Source organism: Oncorhynchus mykiss, chromosome 16 (genome assembly GCF_057628025.1).
Source record: "Oncorhynchus mykiss isolate SJ-2025 chromosome 16, ASM5762802v1, whole genome shotgun sequence".
NCBI classification, from domain to species: domain Eukaryota; kingdom Metazoa; phylum Chordata; class Actinopteri; order Salmoniformes; family Salmonidae; genus Oncorhynchus; species Oncorhynchus mykiss.
In genome coordinates, this window is record NC_143037.1 from 69683111 (window position 1) to 69700108 (window position 16998).

Here is a 16998-nt window from a genome sequence, read left to right on the forward strand (position 1 = left end):
GTCTGTAACGTCAGTCTCTCTCTATTAACGTCAGTCTCTCTGTAACATCTGTCTCTCTCTAACATCAGTCTCTCTCTGTAACGTCGGTCTCTCTCTAACGTCAGTCTCTCTCTGTAACATCAGTCTCTCTGTAACATCAGTCTCTCTTCGCTCTCATCAGTATCTCTCTGTAAAGTCAGTCTCTCTTTGTAACGTCAGTCTCTCTCTGTAACGTCAGTCTCTCTCTGTAGCTTCAGTCTCTCTCTGTAACATCAGTCTCTCTCTGTAACATCAGTCTCTCTCTCTCTAACATCAGTCTCTTTGCAACGTCAGTCTCTCTTTGCAACGTTAGTCTCTCTCTGTAACGTCAGTCTCTCTCTGTAACATCAGTCTCTCTCTCTAACATCAGTCTCTCTCTCTAACATCAGTCTCTCTCTGTATTATCACTCTCTCTGTAACATCAGTCTCTCTCTGTAACATCAGTCTCTCCTGTAACATCAGTCTCTCTCTCTAACATCAGTCTCTCTCTGTATTATCAGTCTCTCTCTGTAACATCAGTCTCTCTCTGTAACATCAGTCTCTCTCTGTAACATCAGTCTCTCTCTGTAACATCAGTCTCTCTCTCTAACATCCGTCTCTCTCTGTAACATCAGTCTCTCTCTGTAACATCAGTCTCTCTCTCTAACATCAGTCTCTCTCTCTAACATCAGTCTCTCTCTGTATTATCGGGTCTCTCTCTGTAACATCAGTCTCTCTCTGTAACAACTCTTAAATGAGAACTCTGGATTATAGCTGTGAGTTTAGAGAAAGGTTGTATACTTAGCTGCACACTAAACTGTACACTCTTAGAAAAAAAGGTGCTAAAATGGTCCCTTTTGGAACTCTTTTTTCTAAGACTGTAGTACTATGGTTTCACAAGAGCTTTATGAGCTGCCTGATGTATATACTGTGTGTGTGTGTATATACAGTGCCTTGCGAAAGTATTCGGCCCCCTTGAACTTTGCGACCTTTTGCCACGTTTCAGGCTTCAAACATAAAGATATAAAACTGTATTTTTTTGTGAAGAATCAACAACAAGTGGGACACAACCATGAAGTGGAACGACATTTATTGGATATTTCAAACTTTTTTAACAAATCAAAAACTGAAACATTGGGCGTGCAAAATTATTCAGCCCCTTCACTTTCAGTGCAGCAAACTCTCTCCAGAAGTTCAGTGAGGATCTCTGAATGATCCAATGTTGACCTACATGACTAATGATGATAAATACAATCCACCTGTGTGTAATCAAGTCTCCGTATAAATGCACCTGCACTGTGAGAGTCTCAGAGGTCCGTTAAAAGCGCAGAGAGCATCATGAAGAACAAGGAACACACCAGGCAGGTCCGAGATACTGTTGTGAAAAAGTTTAAAGCCGGATTTGGATACAAAAAGATTTCCCAAGCTTTAAACATCCCAAGGAGCACTGTGCAAGCGATAATATTAAAATGGAAGGAGTATCAGACCACTGCAAATCTACCAAGACCTGTCCGTCCCTCTAAACTTTCAGCTCATACAAGGAGAAGACTGATCAGAGATGCAGCCAAGAGGCCCATGATCACTCTGGATGAACTGCAGAGATCTACAGCTGAGGTGGGAGACTCTGTCCATAGGACAACAATCAGTCGTATATTGCACAAATCTGGCCTTTATGGAAGAGTGGCAAGAAGAACGCCATTTCTTAAAGATATCCATAAAAAGTGCCGTTTAAAGTTTGCCACAAGCCACCTGGGAGACACACCAAACATGTGGAAGAAGGTGCTCTGGTCAGATGAAACCAAAATTGAACTTTTTGGCAACAATACAAAACGTTATGTTTGGCGTAAAAGCAACACAGCTGAACACACCATCCCCACTGTCAAACATGGTGGTGGCAGCATCATGGTTTGGGCCTGCTTTTCTTCAGCAGGGACAGGGAAGATGGTTAAAATTGATGGGAAGATGGATGGAGCCAAATACAGGACCATTCTGGAAGAGAACCTGATGGAGTCTGCAAAAGACCTGAGACTGGGACGGAGATTTGTCTTCCAACAAGACAATGATCCAAAACATAAAGCAAAATCTACAATGGAATGGTTCAAAAATAAACATATCCAGGTGTTAGAATGGCCAAGTCAAAGTCCAGACCTGAATCCAATCGAGAATCTGTGGAACTGAACTGAAAACTGCTGTTCACAAATGCTCTCCATCCAACCTCACTGAGCTCGAGCTGTTTTGCAAGGAGGAATGGGAAAAAATTTCAGTCTCTCGATGTGCAAAACTGATAGAGACATACCCCAAGCGACTTACAGCTGTAATCGCAGCAAAAGGTGGCGCTACAAAGTATTAACTTAAGGGGGCTGAATAATTTTGCACGCCCAATTTTTCAGTTTTTGATTTGTTAAAAAAGTTTGAAATATCCAATAAATGTCGTTCCACATCATTATTGTGTCCCACTTGTTGTTAATTCTTCACAAAAAAATACAGTTTTATATCTTTATGTTTGAAGCCTGAAATGTGGCAAAAGGTCGCAAAGTTCAAGGGGGCCGAATACTTTCGCAAGGCACTGTATATATATATATATATATATATATATATATATATATATATATATATATATATATATATACACACACACACACACACACACACACACACACAGTGGGGAGAACAAGTATTTGATACACTGCCGATTTTGCAGGTTTTCCTACTTACAAAGCATGTAGAGGTCTGGAATTTTTATCATAGTTACACTTCAACTGTGAGAGACGGAACCTAAAAACCTAAATCAGGAAAATTACATTGTATGATTTTAAGTAATTCATTTGCATTTTATTGCATGACATAAGTATTTGATCACCTACCAACCAGTAAGAATTCCGGCTCTCACAGACCTGTTAGTTTTTCTTTAAGAAGCCCTCCTGTTCTCCACTCATTACCTGTATTAACTGCACCTGTTTGAACCTGCAAAATTGGCAGTGTATCAAATACTTGTTCTCCCCACTGTATATTTAAATATATCTATTTATATTTATACATCTACAGTACCAGTTAAAAGTTTGGGCACGCCTACTCATTCAAGGGTTTTTCTTTATTTTGATTATTTTCTACATAGTAGCATAATGGTGAAGACATCAACACTATGAAATAACACATGGATTCATGTAGTAACCAAAAAAGTGTTAAACAAATCAAAATATATTTAATATTTTAGATTCTTCAAAGTAGCCATCCTTTCCCTTGATGACAGCTTTGCACACTCTTATCATTCTCTCAACCAGCTTCATGAGGAATGCTTTTCCAATAGTCTTGAAGAAGTTCCCACATATGCTCTTGATGGCTGATTTTTCTTCACTATGCGGTCCAACTCATCCCAAGCCATCTCAATTGGGTTGAGGTCAGGTAATTGTGGAGGCCATTTTTATTTTATTTTTTTTTTACCTTTATTTAACTAGGCAAGTCAGTTAAGAACAAATTCTTATTTTCAATGACGGCCTAGGAACAGTGGGTTAACTGCCTGCTCAGGGGCAGAACGACAGATTTGTACCATGTCAGCTCGGGGATTTGAACTTGCAACCTTTCAGTTACTAGTCCAACACTCTAACCACTAAGCTACCCTGCCGTCATGTCATCTGATTGAGCACTCCATCACTCTTCTCATTCTTGGTCAAATAGCCCTTACACAGCCTGGAGGTGTGTTGGGTCATTGTCCTGAAAAATAACTGATAGTCCCACTAAGAATTGCTACGCTTTATCTTGGCCAGTTGTAAATGAGAACTTGTTCTCAACTAGCCTACCTGGTTAAATAAAGGTGTTCTCAACTAGCCTACCTGGTTAAATAAAGGTGTTCTCAACTAGCCTACCTGGTTAAATAAAGGTGAAATAAAATAAATAAATAAATAAATAAAATAAATAAAAACACAAACCAGATGGGATGGCATATCGCTGCAGAATGCTGTGCTGGTTAAGTGTGCCTTGAATTCTAAATAAATCACTTACAGTGTCACCAGCAAAGCACACCCACACCATCACACCTCCTCCTCCATGCTTGACGGTGTTAAGCACAGATGTGGAGATCATCCGTTCACCTACTCTGCATCTCACAAAGACACGGCGGTTGGAACCGAAAATCTCAAATTTCAGACCAAAGGACAGATTTCCATTGCTCGTGTTTCTTGGACCAAGCAAGTCTCTTCTTCTTATTGGTTTCCTTTATTAGTGGTTTCTTTGCAACAATTCAAACATGAAAGCCTGATTCACGCAGTCTCCTCTGAACAGTTGATGTTGAGATGTGTCTGTTACTTGAACTCTGTGAGGTGTTAATTGCCGATTTCTGATGCTTTTAACTCTAATGAGCTTATCCCCTGCAGCAGAGGTAAATCTGGGTCTTCTTTTCCTGTGACAGTTTATTTTTACTCATTGTAGAAACAAATAAAAACTCTGGAATGAGAAGATGTGTCCAAACTTTTGCCTGGTACTGTATATATCTATATATACTGTGTGTATTCTATTTATATACAGCAGCAAAAAAAATAATGTGAACCCTTTGGAATTACCTGGATTTCTGCTTAAATTGGTCATCAAACATCTTCATCTTAGTCACAACAATAGACAAACACAGTCTGCTTGAACTAATAACACACAAACAATTATACGTTTTCATGTCTTTATTGAACACACTGTAAACATTCACAGTGCAGGGTGGAAAAAGTATGTGAACCCTTGGATTTAATAACTGGCTGACCCTCCTTTGGCAGCAATAACCTCAACCAAATGTTTTCTGTGGTTGCGGGTCAGACCTGCACAGCGGTCAGGAGGAATTTTGGGCCATTTATCTTTGCAAAATTGTTTCAGTTCAGCAATATTCGTAGGATGTCTGGTATGAACCGCTCGCGAGGTCATGCCACAGCATTTTAAATCGTGTTGAGGTCAGGACTCTGACTGGGCCACTCCAGACGGCGTATTTTCTTCTGTTGAAGCCATTCTTTTGTTGATTTACTTCTGTGTTTTGGGTCGTTATCCTTTGCATCACCCAACTTCTGTTTAGCTTCAAATGGCGGACAGATAGCCTTACATCCTCCTGTAAAATGTATTGATAGACTTGGGAATTCATTTTTCTATCACTGATAGCAAGCTGTCCAGGCCCTGAGGCAGCAAAGCAGCCCCAAACCATGATGCTCTCTCCACCATACCTTACAGTTGGGATGAGGATTTGAAGTTGGTGTGCTGTGCCTTTTTTTCTCCACACAGTGTTGTGTTCCTTTCAAACAACTCAACTATAGTTTAATCTGTCCACAGAATATTTGGCCAGTAACGCTGTGGAACAGCAGTGGCTTCTTTCGCGGTGTCCTCCCATGAACACCATTCTTGTTTAGTGTTTTAAAGTATCGTAGACTCGTCAACAGAGATGGTAGCATGTTCCAGAGATTTCTGTAAGTCTTTAGCTGACACTCTAGGATTCTTCTTAACTTCATTGAGCATTATGCACTGTGCTCTTACAGTCATCTTTGCAGGATGGCCACTCCTAGGGAGAGTAGCAACAGTGCTGAACTTTCTCCATTTATAGACAATTTGTCTTACCATGGACTGATGAACACCAAGGCTTTTAGAGATACTTTTGTAACCCTTTCCAGCTTTATGCAAGTCAATTTTGCAGACTCAATTGTCCTGAGTCATTGCAGGCAATCTCAACGCTGTGAGTTTCAGGGAAGACATCCTCCTCACTCATGTGGTACTCTTCCTGCAGGCTCATCCTGACATGACCCTCCAGTATGACAATGCCATCGATCATACTGCTCGTTCTGTGCGTGATTTCCTGCATGATAAGAATGTCAGTGTTCTGCCATGGCCAGCAAAGAGCCCGGATCTCAATCCCATTGAGCACGTCTGGGACATGTTGGATCGGGGGGTGAGGGCTAGGGCCATTCCCCCCAGAAATATCTGGTGCCTTGGTGGAAGAGTGGGTTAACATCTTACAGCAAAGAACTGGCAAATCTGGTGCAGTCCATGAGGAGGAGATGCACTGCAGTACTTAATGCAGTTGGTGGCCACACCAGATACTGACTGTTACTTTTGATTTTGATCCCCCCCTTCGTTCAGGGACACATTATTCCATTTATTTTAGTCACGTGTCTGTGGAACTTGTTCAGTTTATGTCTCAGTTGTTGAATCTTGTTACGTTCATACAAATATTTACACACGTTAAGTTTGCTGATAATAAACGCAGTTGACAGTGAGAGGATGTTTCTTTTTTGCTGAGTTTATACATGTATTCATATATATATATTTATATATACACACACACATATATATATATATATATATATCTAAATAACAATGCACCAAAATCACATCTCTTCCTTTGGACTACACAGACCTTTACTAAATCAGAAAGACAAGTCTTCTCATTGGAGGACTGTCTCTCTTTACTTCGTTGTTCCTGAGACATGCATTCTGACGGTAAAAACTGAAAGGTTAAAGATCAAATCTTTGTGATAATTGCACAACGACAGCAATTCATCCTTCCTTTCAATAAATTGCTCGATTATGAAGAAAACGAATAAGCTGATAGATGTATTATGCAGGGAACCGGCATTACGTGCAGCTGTATGTACTGTATGTAGGAGGATTTATTCTCGTCAACTGCAGAGGAACTTGGTGTGTTAACCTTCCTATCCTCTGTACAATAAGACCTCTTAGAATAGAGATATTCTGCAAGCCTCTCCATGGAGACACGTCCCTAAAGTTTCCTAATAGTGAACCAGCTGAGGCAGAATTCAAAGACAGAACTGGTGTTTCATATCCTGTCTTCCAGTCGTGCAGATGTTAAAACAACATACCTGAAATTCCGGTTGGGTTTTAAAACAAAGCAGACTGTTGACAGTGCCTGGGTCTAATTCAATTCCTTTTGACAAACGTATTTTTAAGAATTCCAAGATAGGTCTTCATAGCGCAGAACAAATGTTTTCACACGCATTATGAATGGGACTGTGAAACAAAAGCAGATATCTGGAGAAGTAAATCAGTTAGAGATAGTCTGTGTACACATTCGACTTATATTACCGTTACATAAAGGTTTGAGAATCTCGGAAAGTAGGACTGTATTAAACTCATTGGTGGGTAATTCTGGAACATTCCACAATGGAAAAGTTCATAATGTTCCATTTTCACATCCTGTGAAATGGATCGGCTTTGGTGGTCAGTGCTTTATTCTATCTGGTGTGTGTGTGTGTGTGTGTGTGTGTGTGTGTGTGTGTGTCTCACCTGTTTGTCACTTAGCATGTAGATGTGTTGGTAGTCAGGGCTGAAGACCATGTCACGCAGAATAGGTTTCCCTTCATCCACTGTAACAGTCTCATACAGCAAAGCACTCTGGGACGGGGGAGGTATGCCATCTACTCGGATCTGAGGGAAAATGAGACAGATGTTTAAACAAATTGCTAAATAATTTCATACTTTTTTCAGATTATTATTTGAAGAGTCACGACAATGTAATATTTTTTGTGAATATTTTTTGCGAACCAAACTATACGTGGGGAACATTTTCAAAGTTTGAAAACAGAAACATTATTTTAATTTGGCTTTGAATCAGACACAAACAACATTCCCCAAACCTCCCACAAATCCTCAGCTCTTTCACTGACCTAGAAAATAAATTCTGAGGGATACTGAATATGTATGGGGGGGGGGGCTGGTGAGGAGGAATTGTCTCAATATGTAAGATCAGTAAAAAATGTATTATGCTTACTATACACAGTTACACACACACACACACACACACACACACACACACACACAACCCCCGCTGTTTCATCATTACCACCGTCTCTGTTTCCTTACACTGATAATTAGAACATTGAGCGGGGAAAGGAGTTCTAATCTTTGATGTGATTGGGAATAAATACTCTGAGCTCTGACAACTGCAGTTATGGCTGCTGCAAAGCTCACCTGTTTTCACATTCTTCATTTCAGAGGGAAAAAAAATGACACCTTGCTTTTCTGTCCTAATCAATTCTGAGGGAAATATGGCAGCGACAGGAAGAGAATGGTAAATAAACCAAATGAATGCTGAAATATAGAGGAATCCATTTTGACAAAACATGGAATAGAAATGTAGACATTTGTGGAAAGATAAACAGGAGAAAATGTGAGGGTGACAAGCTTGGCTTTCTCCTAAATATCTGGGTCAGCCGGAAGTGACAAACATCGTTAGTCTGTTAATTAGCTGCCTCCTCGTTGCTGCAGTCTTAGTAATTAGTGTTGACAAGGTGGCATCCATTAGTTGAATGCTGCCATATTGGGTGTCACGAGTTGCTGGCCAAGACGGAGACCATATCCCCCACAGCAGTGAAACAGCAGGGAGGAAAATATGATGGTCATTGTCTGCGCTTTGTCAGTTCAAGTGATACCAGCTGCAGTCATCTCACACCCAGCTATCTGCTGTTACGTTCCTCATTTTCACAACTTCCAAATGCCTGCGTTTACCACAACAGACACAATTAGCATTTTCCTCCAGCAAGTTCTTCTCTTTTTTCTATCTAGGGCATCTGATAATTTGTGAAATAGATCCTGGGGCTTATACGTCTGACACATGATCAAATAAGAGATGTTAAACCACTTTCCATGGCTGTTACGCAAATCTATCCAGGCATTCATTGCTATGATGCAAAATGCTCTGATTCGCTGGAGAAAATCTTACTCATAAGTCGTTGATGTCGTGATCAATAGTTTCAGAATCCCATTTCATGGACTCATCCTCTCAATGTAGTGGGTTGGAATTATGGAGAAAAACTACATCCAACTGTATTTTCGTGCCAATTCCAGAATAGCGTAAAGACAAGGAAATGTAACTGAAACTAGGCTGCAATAACATAACTGAAACACTGCAGCATTACAAAACAACTAGCAAAGAACAACAGAAAAAAAAGCCAGTTCACAGTTAGCAAACTGCTGCCATTGAAGCAGGTAAAGATAAAGAACCTGCCAACCTGCACACCATGCAGGACCTGCCAGGTACATAGTAAGCCCCAGTTGACCTTTTATTGTGCCTGTTTAAAGACCTGGGAATATGTAAACACAGCAGAGTGAAGTCCTTGCCCTGGTTGATGCTGTAACACCATGTGGCATACAGTTTATCAGGCCTGATGGTACAGTACAGTTAGCTAGCCCTGTGGGAATATGACATGCTAAATCAGAACAATACCACTGATGTCATAAATCAAGGTTCATTGGACTAAATTAAAGCACTGTATTGTTTTAATGGAACAACAATTTTATTAAATCTGCCAAATTCTAAATTACTATTCTTCTTATTTGTGACCAGTCCCCAAGCCATTTCAGAATTGCACTGGCCGTCCTGCAGCAATGCTTCATGAAGATAACACAGCTAAAGTACACAGTGTGGGTCTAGTTGTCTGCAGTCAGTACACTGAAACTACCCTACACAAGCCTCCAGAGAACAGGACATAATGAAGAATGGCATATTGCAACTACAGCCGAGTCTCTGGGAGGCTAATGTCCTCCTCGGTCTAGTTGGAGTGTTTGAAATGCAGAGTCATTGCTGAGTGCTGACCTCTTGACAACATCAAACAGCTCAGATGAAGGTAATTGGAATTTAGATAAATATTACACTTCCTCCTGTCTCCCTGTGATTCAAATGATGTCATGGAGGCAGGGAAACAATGATGTCATGGAGGCAGGGAAACAATGATGTCATGGTGGCAGGGAAACAATGATGTCATGGTGGCAGGGAAACAATGATGTCATGGTAACAGGGAAACAATGATGTCATGGTGGCAGGGAAACAATGATGTCATGGTAACAGGGAAACAATGATGTCATGGAGGCAGGGAAACAATGATGTCATGGTGGCAGGGAAACAATGATGTCATGGAGGCAGGGAAACAATGATGTCATGGTGGCAGGGAAACAATGATGTCATGGTAACAGGGAAACAATGATGTCATTGGTGGCAGGGAAACAATGATGCCATGGTGGCAGTGAAACAATGATGTTATGGTAACAGGGGAACAATGATGTCATGGTGGCAGGGAAACAATGATGTCATGGTAACAGGGAAACAATGATGTCATGGTGGCAGGGAAACAATGATTTTATTTATTTTTATTTATATATTTCACCTTTATTTAACCAGGTAGGCAAGTTGAGAACAAGTTCTCATTTACAATTGCGACCTGGCCAAGATAAAGCAAAGCAGTTCGACACATACAACGACACAGAGTTACACATGGAGTAAAACAAACATACAGTCAATAATACAGTATAAACAAGTCTATATACGATGTGAGCAAATGAGGTGAGATAAGGGAGGTAAAGGCAAAAAGGCCATGGTGGCAAAGTAAATACAATATAGCAAGTAAAACACTGGAATGGTAGATTTGCAATGGGAGAATGTGCAAAGTAGAAATAAAAATAATGGGGTGCAAAGGAGCTAAATAAATAAATAAATACAGTAGGGAAAGAGGTAGTTGTTTGGGCTAAATTATAGGTGGGCTATGTACAGGTGCAGTAATCTGTGAGCTGCTCTGACAGTTGGTGCTTAAAGCTAGTGAGGGAGATAAGTGTTTCCAGTTTCAGAGATTTTTGTAGTTCGTTCCAGTCATTGGCAGCAGAGAACTGGAAGGAGAGGCGGCCAAAGAAAGAATTGGTTTTGGGGGTGACTAGAGAGATATACCTGCTGGAGCGTGTGCTACAGGTGGGAGATGCAATGGTGACCAGCGAGCTGAGATAAGGGGGGACTTTACCTAGCAGGGTCTTGTAGATGACATGGAGCCAGTGGGTTTGGCGACGAGTATGAAGCGAGGGCCAGCCAACGAGAGCGTACAGGTCGCAATGGTGGGTAGTATATGGGGCTTTGGTGACAAAACGGATTGCACTGTGATAGACTGCATCCAATTTGTTGAGTAGGGTATTGGAGGCTATTTTATAAATGACATCGCCAAAGTCGAGGATTGGTAGGATGGTCAGTTTTACAAGGGTATGTTTGGCAGCATGAGTGAAGGATGCTTTGTTGCGAAATAGGAAGCCAATTCTAGATTTAACTTTGGATTGGAGATGTTTGATATGGGTCTGGAAGGAGAGTTTACAGTCTAACCAGACACCTAAGTATTTGTAGTTGTCCACGTATTCTAAGTCAGAGCCGTCCAGAGTAGTAATGTTGGACAGGCGGGTAGGTACAGGTAGCGATCGGTTGAAGAGCATGCATTTAATGATGTCATGGTGGCAGGGAAACAATGATGTCATGGTGGCAAGGAAACAATGATGTCATGGTGGCAGTGAAACAATGATGTCATGGTAACAGGGAAACAATGATGTCATGGTAACAGGGAAACAATGATGTCATGGTGGCAGTGAAACAATGATGTCATGGTGGCAGTGAAACAATGATGTCATGGTGGCAGGGAAACAATGATGTCATGGTGGCAGGGAAAAAAATATGTAATGGTGGCAGGGAAACAATGATGTCATGGTGGCAGGGAAACAATGATGTCATGGTGGCAAGGAAACAATGATGTCATGGTGGCAGGGAAACAATGATGTCATGGTAACAGGGAAACAATGATGTCATGGTAACAGGGAAACAATGATGTCATGGTGGCAGGGAAACAATGATGTCATGGTGGCAGGGAAACAATGATGTCATGGTGGCAAGGAAACAATGATGTCATGGTGGCAGGGAAACAATGATGTCATGGTAACAGGGAAACAATGATGTCATGGTGGTAGGGAAACAATGATGTCATGGTGGCAGGGAAAAAATACGTAATGGTGGCAGGGAAACAATGATGTCATGGTGGCAGGGAAACAATGATGTCATGGTGGCAAGGAAACAATGATGTCATGGTGGCAGGGAAACAATGATGTCATGGTACCAGGGAAACAATGATGTCATGGTGGAAGGGAAACAATTATGTCATGGTGGCAGGGAAACAATGATGTCATTGTGGCAGGGAAAAAAATATGTCATGGTGGCAGGGAAACAATGATGTCATGGTGGCAGGGAAACAATGATGTCATGGTGGCAGGGAAACAATGATGTCATGGTACCAGGGAAACAATGATGTCATGGTGGCAGGGAAACAATGATGTCATGGTGGCAGGGAAACAATGATGTCATGGTGGCAGGGAAAAAAATATGTAATGGTGGCAGGGAAACAATGGTGTCATGGTGGCAGTGAAACAATGATGTCATGGTGGCAGTGAAACAATGATGTCATTGGTGGCAGGGAAACAATGATGTCATGGTGGCAGTGAAACAATGATGTCATGGTAACAGGGAAACAATGATGTCATGGTGGCAGGGAAACAATGATGTCATGGTGGCAGGGAAACAATGATGTCATGGTGGCAGTGAAACAATGATATCATGGTAACAGGGAAACAATGATGTCATGGTACCAGGGAAACAATGATGTCATGGTGGCAGGGAAACAATGATGTCATGGTGGCAGGGAAACAATGATGTCATGGTGGCAGGGAAACAATGATGTCATGGTGGCAGGGAAACAATGATGTCATGGTACCAGGGAAACAATAATTTCATGGTAACAGGGAATAAAGAGGAGGTATAGGTCTGCTTGTTCGGTTGCTCGTCTGATATGGATTTGGATCACTCATCAGGACTTCTTTCTAAGGGCCAATCATGTTTAGTTAGGCTGATTTCTATTCTCTCTGTGAATCTATATGCTCTCTTTCTCTTATTTCAGTTTGCTTAGATTTTTGCACTGTATCATGAATATGGTGAGAGATACTGTATATTATTTAGACATTCTTGCATGTTTTCTGCAAATATGAAAATCAATTGGTTATTTCCGTAACAACACTGAATGTTCTGTAAAATTGTATTTAATGAAAGAGATAATCTTCATTTTTGATTACATTTGAGATATATAAAAAAACATGAATTTTTCCCCTAATCCTTTAATTTAAATGTCTCCATATCCTCCAGATGGGGTGACAGGGGTAAGAGTAAATCAGTGTAGCTGCGTATATGGTGCTCCATGCACCAGAATAGAAACACTTTAGAGAGATCAGGGCGTTGTGAGAGTTCTGATCTCTGTCCAGGGGCGGCATGCACCACAAAAATCTAAGGGAGCACAAAGTACTGTATGTGAGGATGGCTGGTGGGTGGAAGTTGGATAATTTAGCAATTTTCAAACACCTGAAACAGCTTTTTCATGCAAGCTCGAGCAATAATCATTATGCTTAATTCTACGTAAAAAACATGTTTATTTTTCTGCATATCTAAGTATACCTTTTGAGCTACTTGTATCCTACTGACTGGTTGTCATTTTTTAAAAGAAACGAAATATGCCTCTCTGCATCTCTGCTCAAAAGATTGAAAGGAATGTCAGTCTTATTCAGTACAGTGAGTCCTATTCACTTGGTTGCTTTCCTAAAGTCTACCAACCTTGATGGCAGCTAAGATAGTATTACATCTGCTCCTGCCACGCCCTCTACTGCTCATCCTGTGTCCTTAACCTGCCGCCACTCCCCCAGTACTCTCTCCCTCTCCCTCTCTCTGTCTGTGTGATTGTGTGGGCTGAGACAGGTGTGCTGGAGTCAGAGCAGATACACACCAGCTGCAACCTGCTCCATAATCAAGACCTCTACAAATACTCAGTCCTGCCACTTCCACGCTGCCAGATCATAATCTCTGCTCAGTCTATGCTTCTAGCCGGTTGTTACTGATAGAGCCTGGTGTGCCTGGTTTCCAGGCCTGATGCTGTTTTCCTCTCCGCTACAGTTCCGCCCGCCCTGACTCTGGTCCTTGTCTCCAGTTCAACGTATCGTCATCCTGCTACTCTGTCCTGGATTCCCCACTCTACTACTCCTTTTGATTCCCCTCCGGACCTGCTTACCCTGTCCCAACCCCTCTCGCTCCAGCCTCAGCCTCCGCACCTGGTTCTAAACAACCCACCTGAGCTTCCCCTGGCCTGTACTCCATCTCCCTCTGTGTTTCAATAAATGCCTTGGTTACTTCATCCCAGTTTTCTCATCTGAGTCTGCTCTTGGGTTCCCCTGTTCCACTCCGCATAACAGATAGACAAGCTATATAGCTACTTTAACTTGATAGCCTGAAATGGGTACGTGGAAGCTAGTTATGAGATGGGGAACCTACAGTGGGGCAAAAAAGTAGTTAGTCAGCCACCAATTGTGCAAGTTCTCCCACTTAAAAAGATGAGAGAGGCCTGTAATTTTCAACATAGGTACACTTCAACTATGACAGACAAAATGAGAAAACAAAATCCAGAAAATCACATTGTAGGATTTTTAAGGAATTTATTTGCAAATTATGGTGGAAAATAAGTATTTGGTCACCTACAAACAAGCAAGATTTCTGGCTCTCACAGACCTGTAACTTCTTCTTTAAGAGGCTCATCTGTCCTCCACTCGTTACCTGTATTAATGGCACCTGTTTGAACTTATCAGTATAAAAGACAAAACCTCAAACAGTCACACTCCAAACTCCACTATGGCCAAGACCAAAGAGCTGTCAAAGGACACCAGAAACAAAATTGTAGACCTGCACCAGGATGGGAAGACTGAATCTGCAATAGGTAAGCAGCTTGGTTTGAAGAAATCAACTGTGGGAGCAATTATTAGGAAATGGAAGACATACAAGACCACTGATAATCTCCCTCGATCTAGGGCTCCACGCAAGATCTCACCCCGTGGGGTCAAAATGATCACAAGACCGGTGAGCAAAAATCTCAGAACCACACGGGGGGACATAGTGAATGACCTGCAGAGAGCTGGGACCAAAGTAACAAAGCCTACCATCAGTAACACACTACGCCGCCAGGGACTCAAATCCTGCAGTGCCAGACGTGTCGCCCTGCTTAAGCCAGTACATGTCCAGTCCCATCTGAAGATTGCTAGAGAGCATTTGGATGATCTACAAGAAGATTGGTAAAGTGTCATATGGTCAGATGAAACCAAAATATAATTTTTTGGTAAAAACTCAACTCGTCGTGTTTGGAGGACAAAGAATGCTGAGTTGCATCCAAAGAACACCATACCTACTGTGAAGCATGGGGGTGGAAACATCATGCTTTGGGGCTGTTCTTCTGCAAAGGGACCAGGACGACTGATCCGTGTAAAGGAAAGAATGAATGGGGCCATGTATCGTGAGATTTTGAGTGAAAACCTCCTTCCATCAGCAAGGGCATTGAAGATGAAACGTGGCTGGGTCTTTCAGCATGACAATGATCCCAAACACACCGCCCGGGCAACGAAGGAGTGGCTTCGTAAGAAGCATTTCAAGGTCCTGGAGTGGCCTAGCCAGTCTCCAGATCTCAACCCCATAGAAAATCTTTGGAGGGAGTTGAAAGTCTGTGTTGCCCAGCAACAGCCCCAAAACATCACTGCTCTAGAGGAGATCTGCATGGAGGAATGGGCCAAAATACCAGGAACAGTGTGTGAAAAACTTGTGAAGACTTACAGAAAACGTTTGACCTCTGTCATTGCCAACAAAGGGTATATAACAAAGTATTGAGATAAACCTTTGTTATTGACCAAATACTTATTTTCCACCATAATTTGCAAATAAATTCATTAAAAATCCTACAATGTGATTTTCAGGATTTTTTTCCCTCATTTTGTCTGTCATAGTTGACGTGTACCTATGATGAAAATTACAGGACTCTCTCATCTTTTTAAGTGGGAGAACTTGCACAATTGGTGGCTGACTAAATACTTTTTTGCCCACTGTATATGGGCTAGCATAAGCCAACTTCCTAAAATGTCTAAGTGGCTAGTGGTATTAGAGAAACAACATTAACAAAAAGTTGAACATTCTGAGGGGGCACGTGCCCCCTATGGGCCTGATGCATCTGTCTGTGTTCCAGGGCTGTGAGAATACACAGGCCGCTGGCCCAGGGCGCAGCCATACAAGCTAAATGTGGGAAAGTGATGACATTTGAAAAAGGGCAACAAACATGTGAATTATTAAAGGTGGAACTGGATAGGGTAAGGAGCACTATGAATCAGAGGTCAGGCCAGGGGTTGTTGACTTAACTGCCTATCACAACAGGGTGTCTTGTCTGCCTTTAGGAGGAAGGAGGACGCCATTCATCAGGGTGAAGAGAAAGAGGGAGGATGAAGAATGAGAGAAATTACACCATCTTAGTCCTTCATTGTAAAATGAAAATAGAAATGACTTAAGAGGGAAGGTACAATACCTCCCCCTTCCATCGACAGGAAGACATTTACTGCAAACACTGAAATGGTTAACGTGCTTTACAGTCCCTTTGTCAAATCCTTACCTAAATATCAGTCACATTTGTGCCTGTGAAAAATGGCAGGGACTCTAAATGTGGTCATATTAAGAAATGTCTTGATAATAATCCTTTGGTAGGATTGTTTTTATTGAGTGAAGGGAGACTGGAACATACTATAGTGTTTTTCCACAAAGGGAATGCAGAAAATGTTTTATATTAGATCAACTCAATGTAATTCTTCATTTAGTTGCCCTCTATATAGAATTCTTACCGCAGACAGCAAGCACTGAATGCAGCTGTACTGAACTGTTCCAACTATTTATATTGTCTGTTTTGCCTTGGGTTGCAAAGGGTGGGTATATTACTGGGAATTTTTGTATGGGGCTCTCGAGTGGCACAGCGGTCTAAGGCACTGCATCTCAGTGCTAGAGGCGTCATTACAGTCCCTGGTTTGATTCCAGGCTGTATCACAACAGGCCGTGATTGGGAGACCCATAAGGTGGCACACAATTGGCCCAGCGTCGTCCAGGGTAGGGTTTGGCCGGGGGGGTAGGCTGTCATTGTAAATAAGAATTTGTGCTAAACTGACTTGCCTACTTAAATCCAGGTTAAATAAAACATTTAATATAAATCTGGATTTTATGTACTCTATCACAAGACATCTAGTGGCCATTTTGGGTACTTTAGATTATTACATTATCATCTCTGGCCCTCTCTCTGGCCTTATCACATGTAAAATATCTAAAATAATTAAATAATA

The 16998-nt window shown here is 41.6% G+C and overlaps 1 protein-coding gene across 2 annotated transcripts in view; it reads right to left on the bottom strand.

Moving 5' to 3' along the window:
• LOC110492586 (plexin A3) overlaps nt 1-16998 on the bottom strand; it is a 181589-nt gene that overhangs the window by 104214 nt on the left and 60377 nt on the right. For both annotated transcript variants that reach the window (XM_036947590.2, XM_036947589.2), the window contains exon 4: nt 7261-7401. In XM_036947590.2, coding sequence (XP_036803485.2) covers nt 7261-7401 — 141 coding nt within the window. The remainder of the gene's footprint in view (nt 1-7260; nt 7402-16998) is intronic.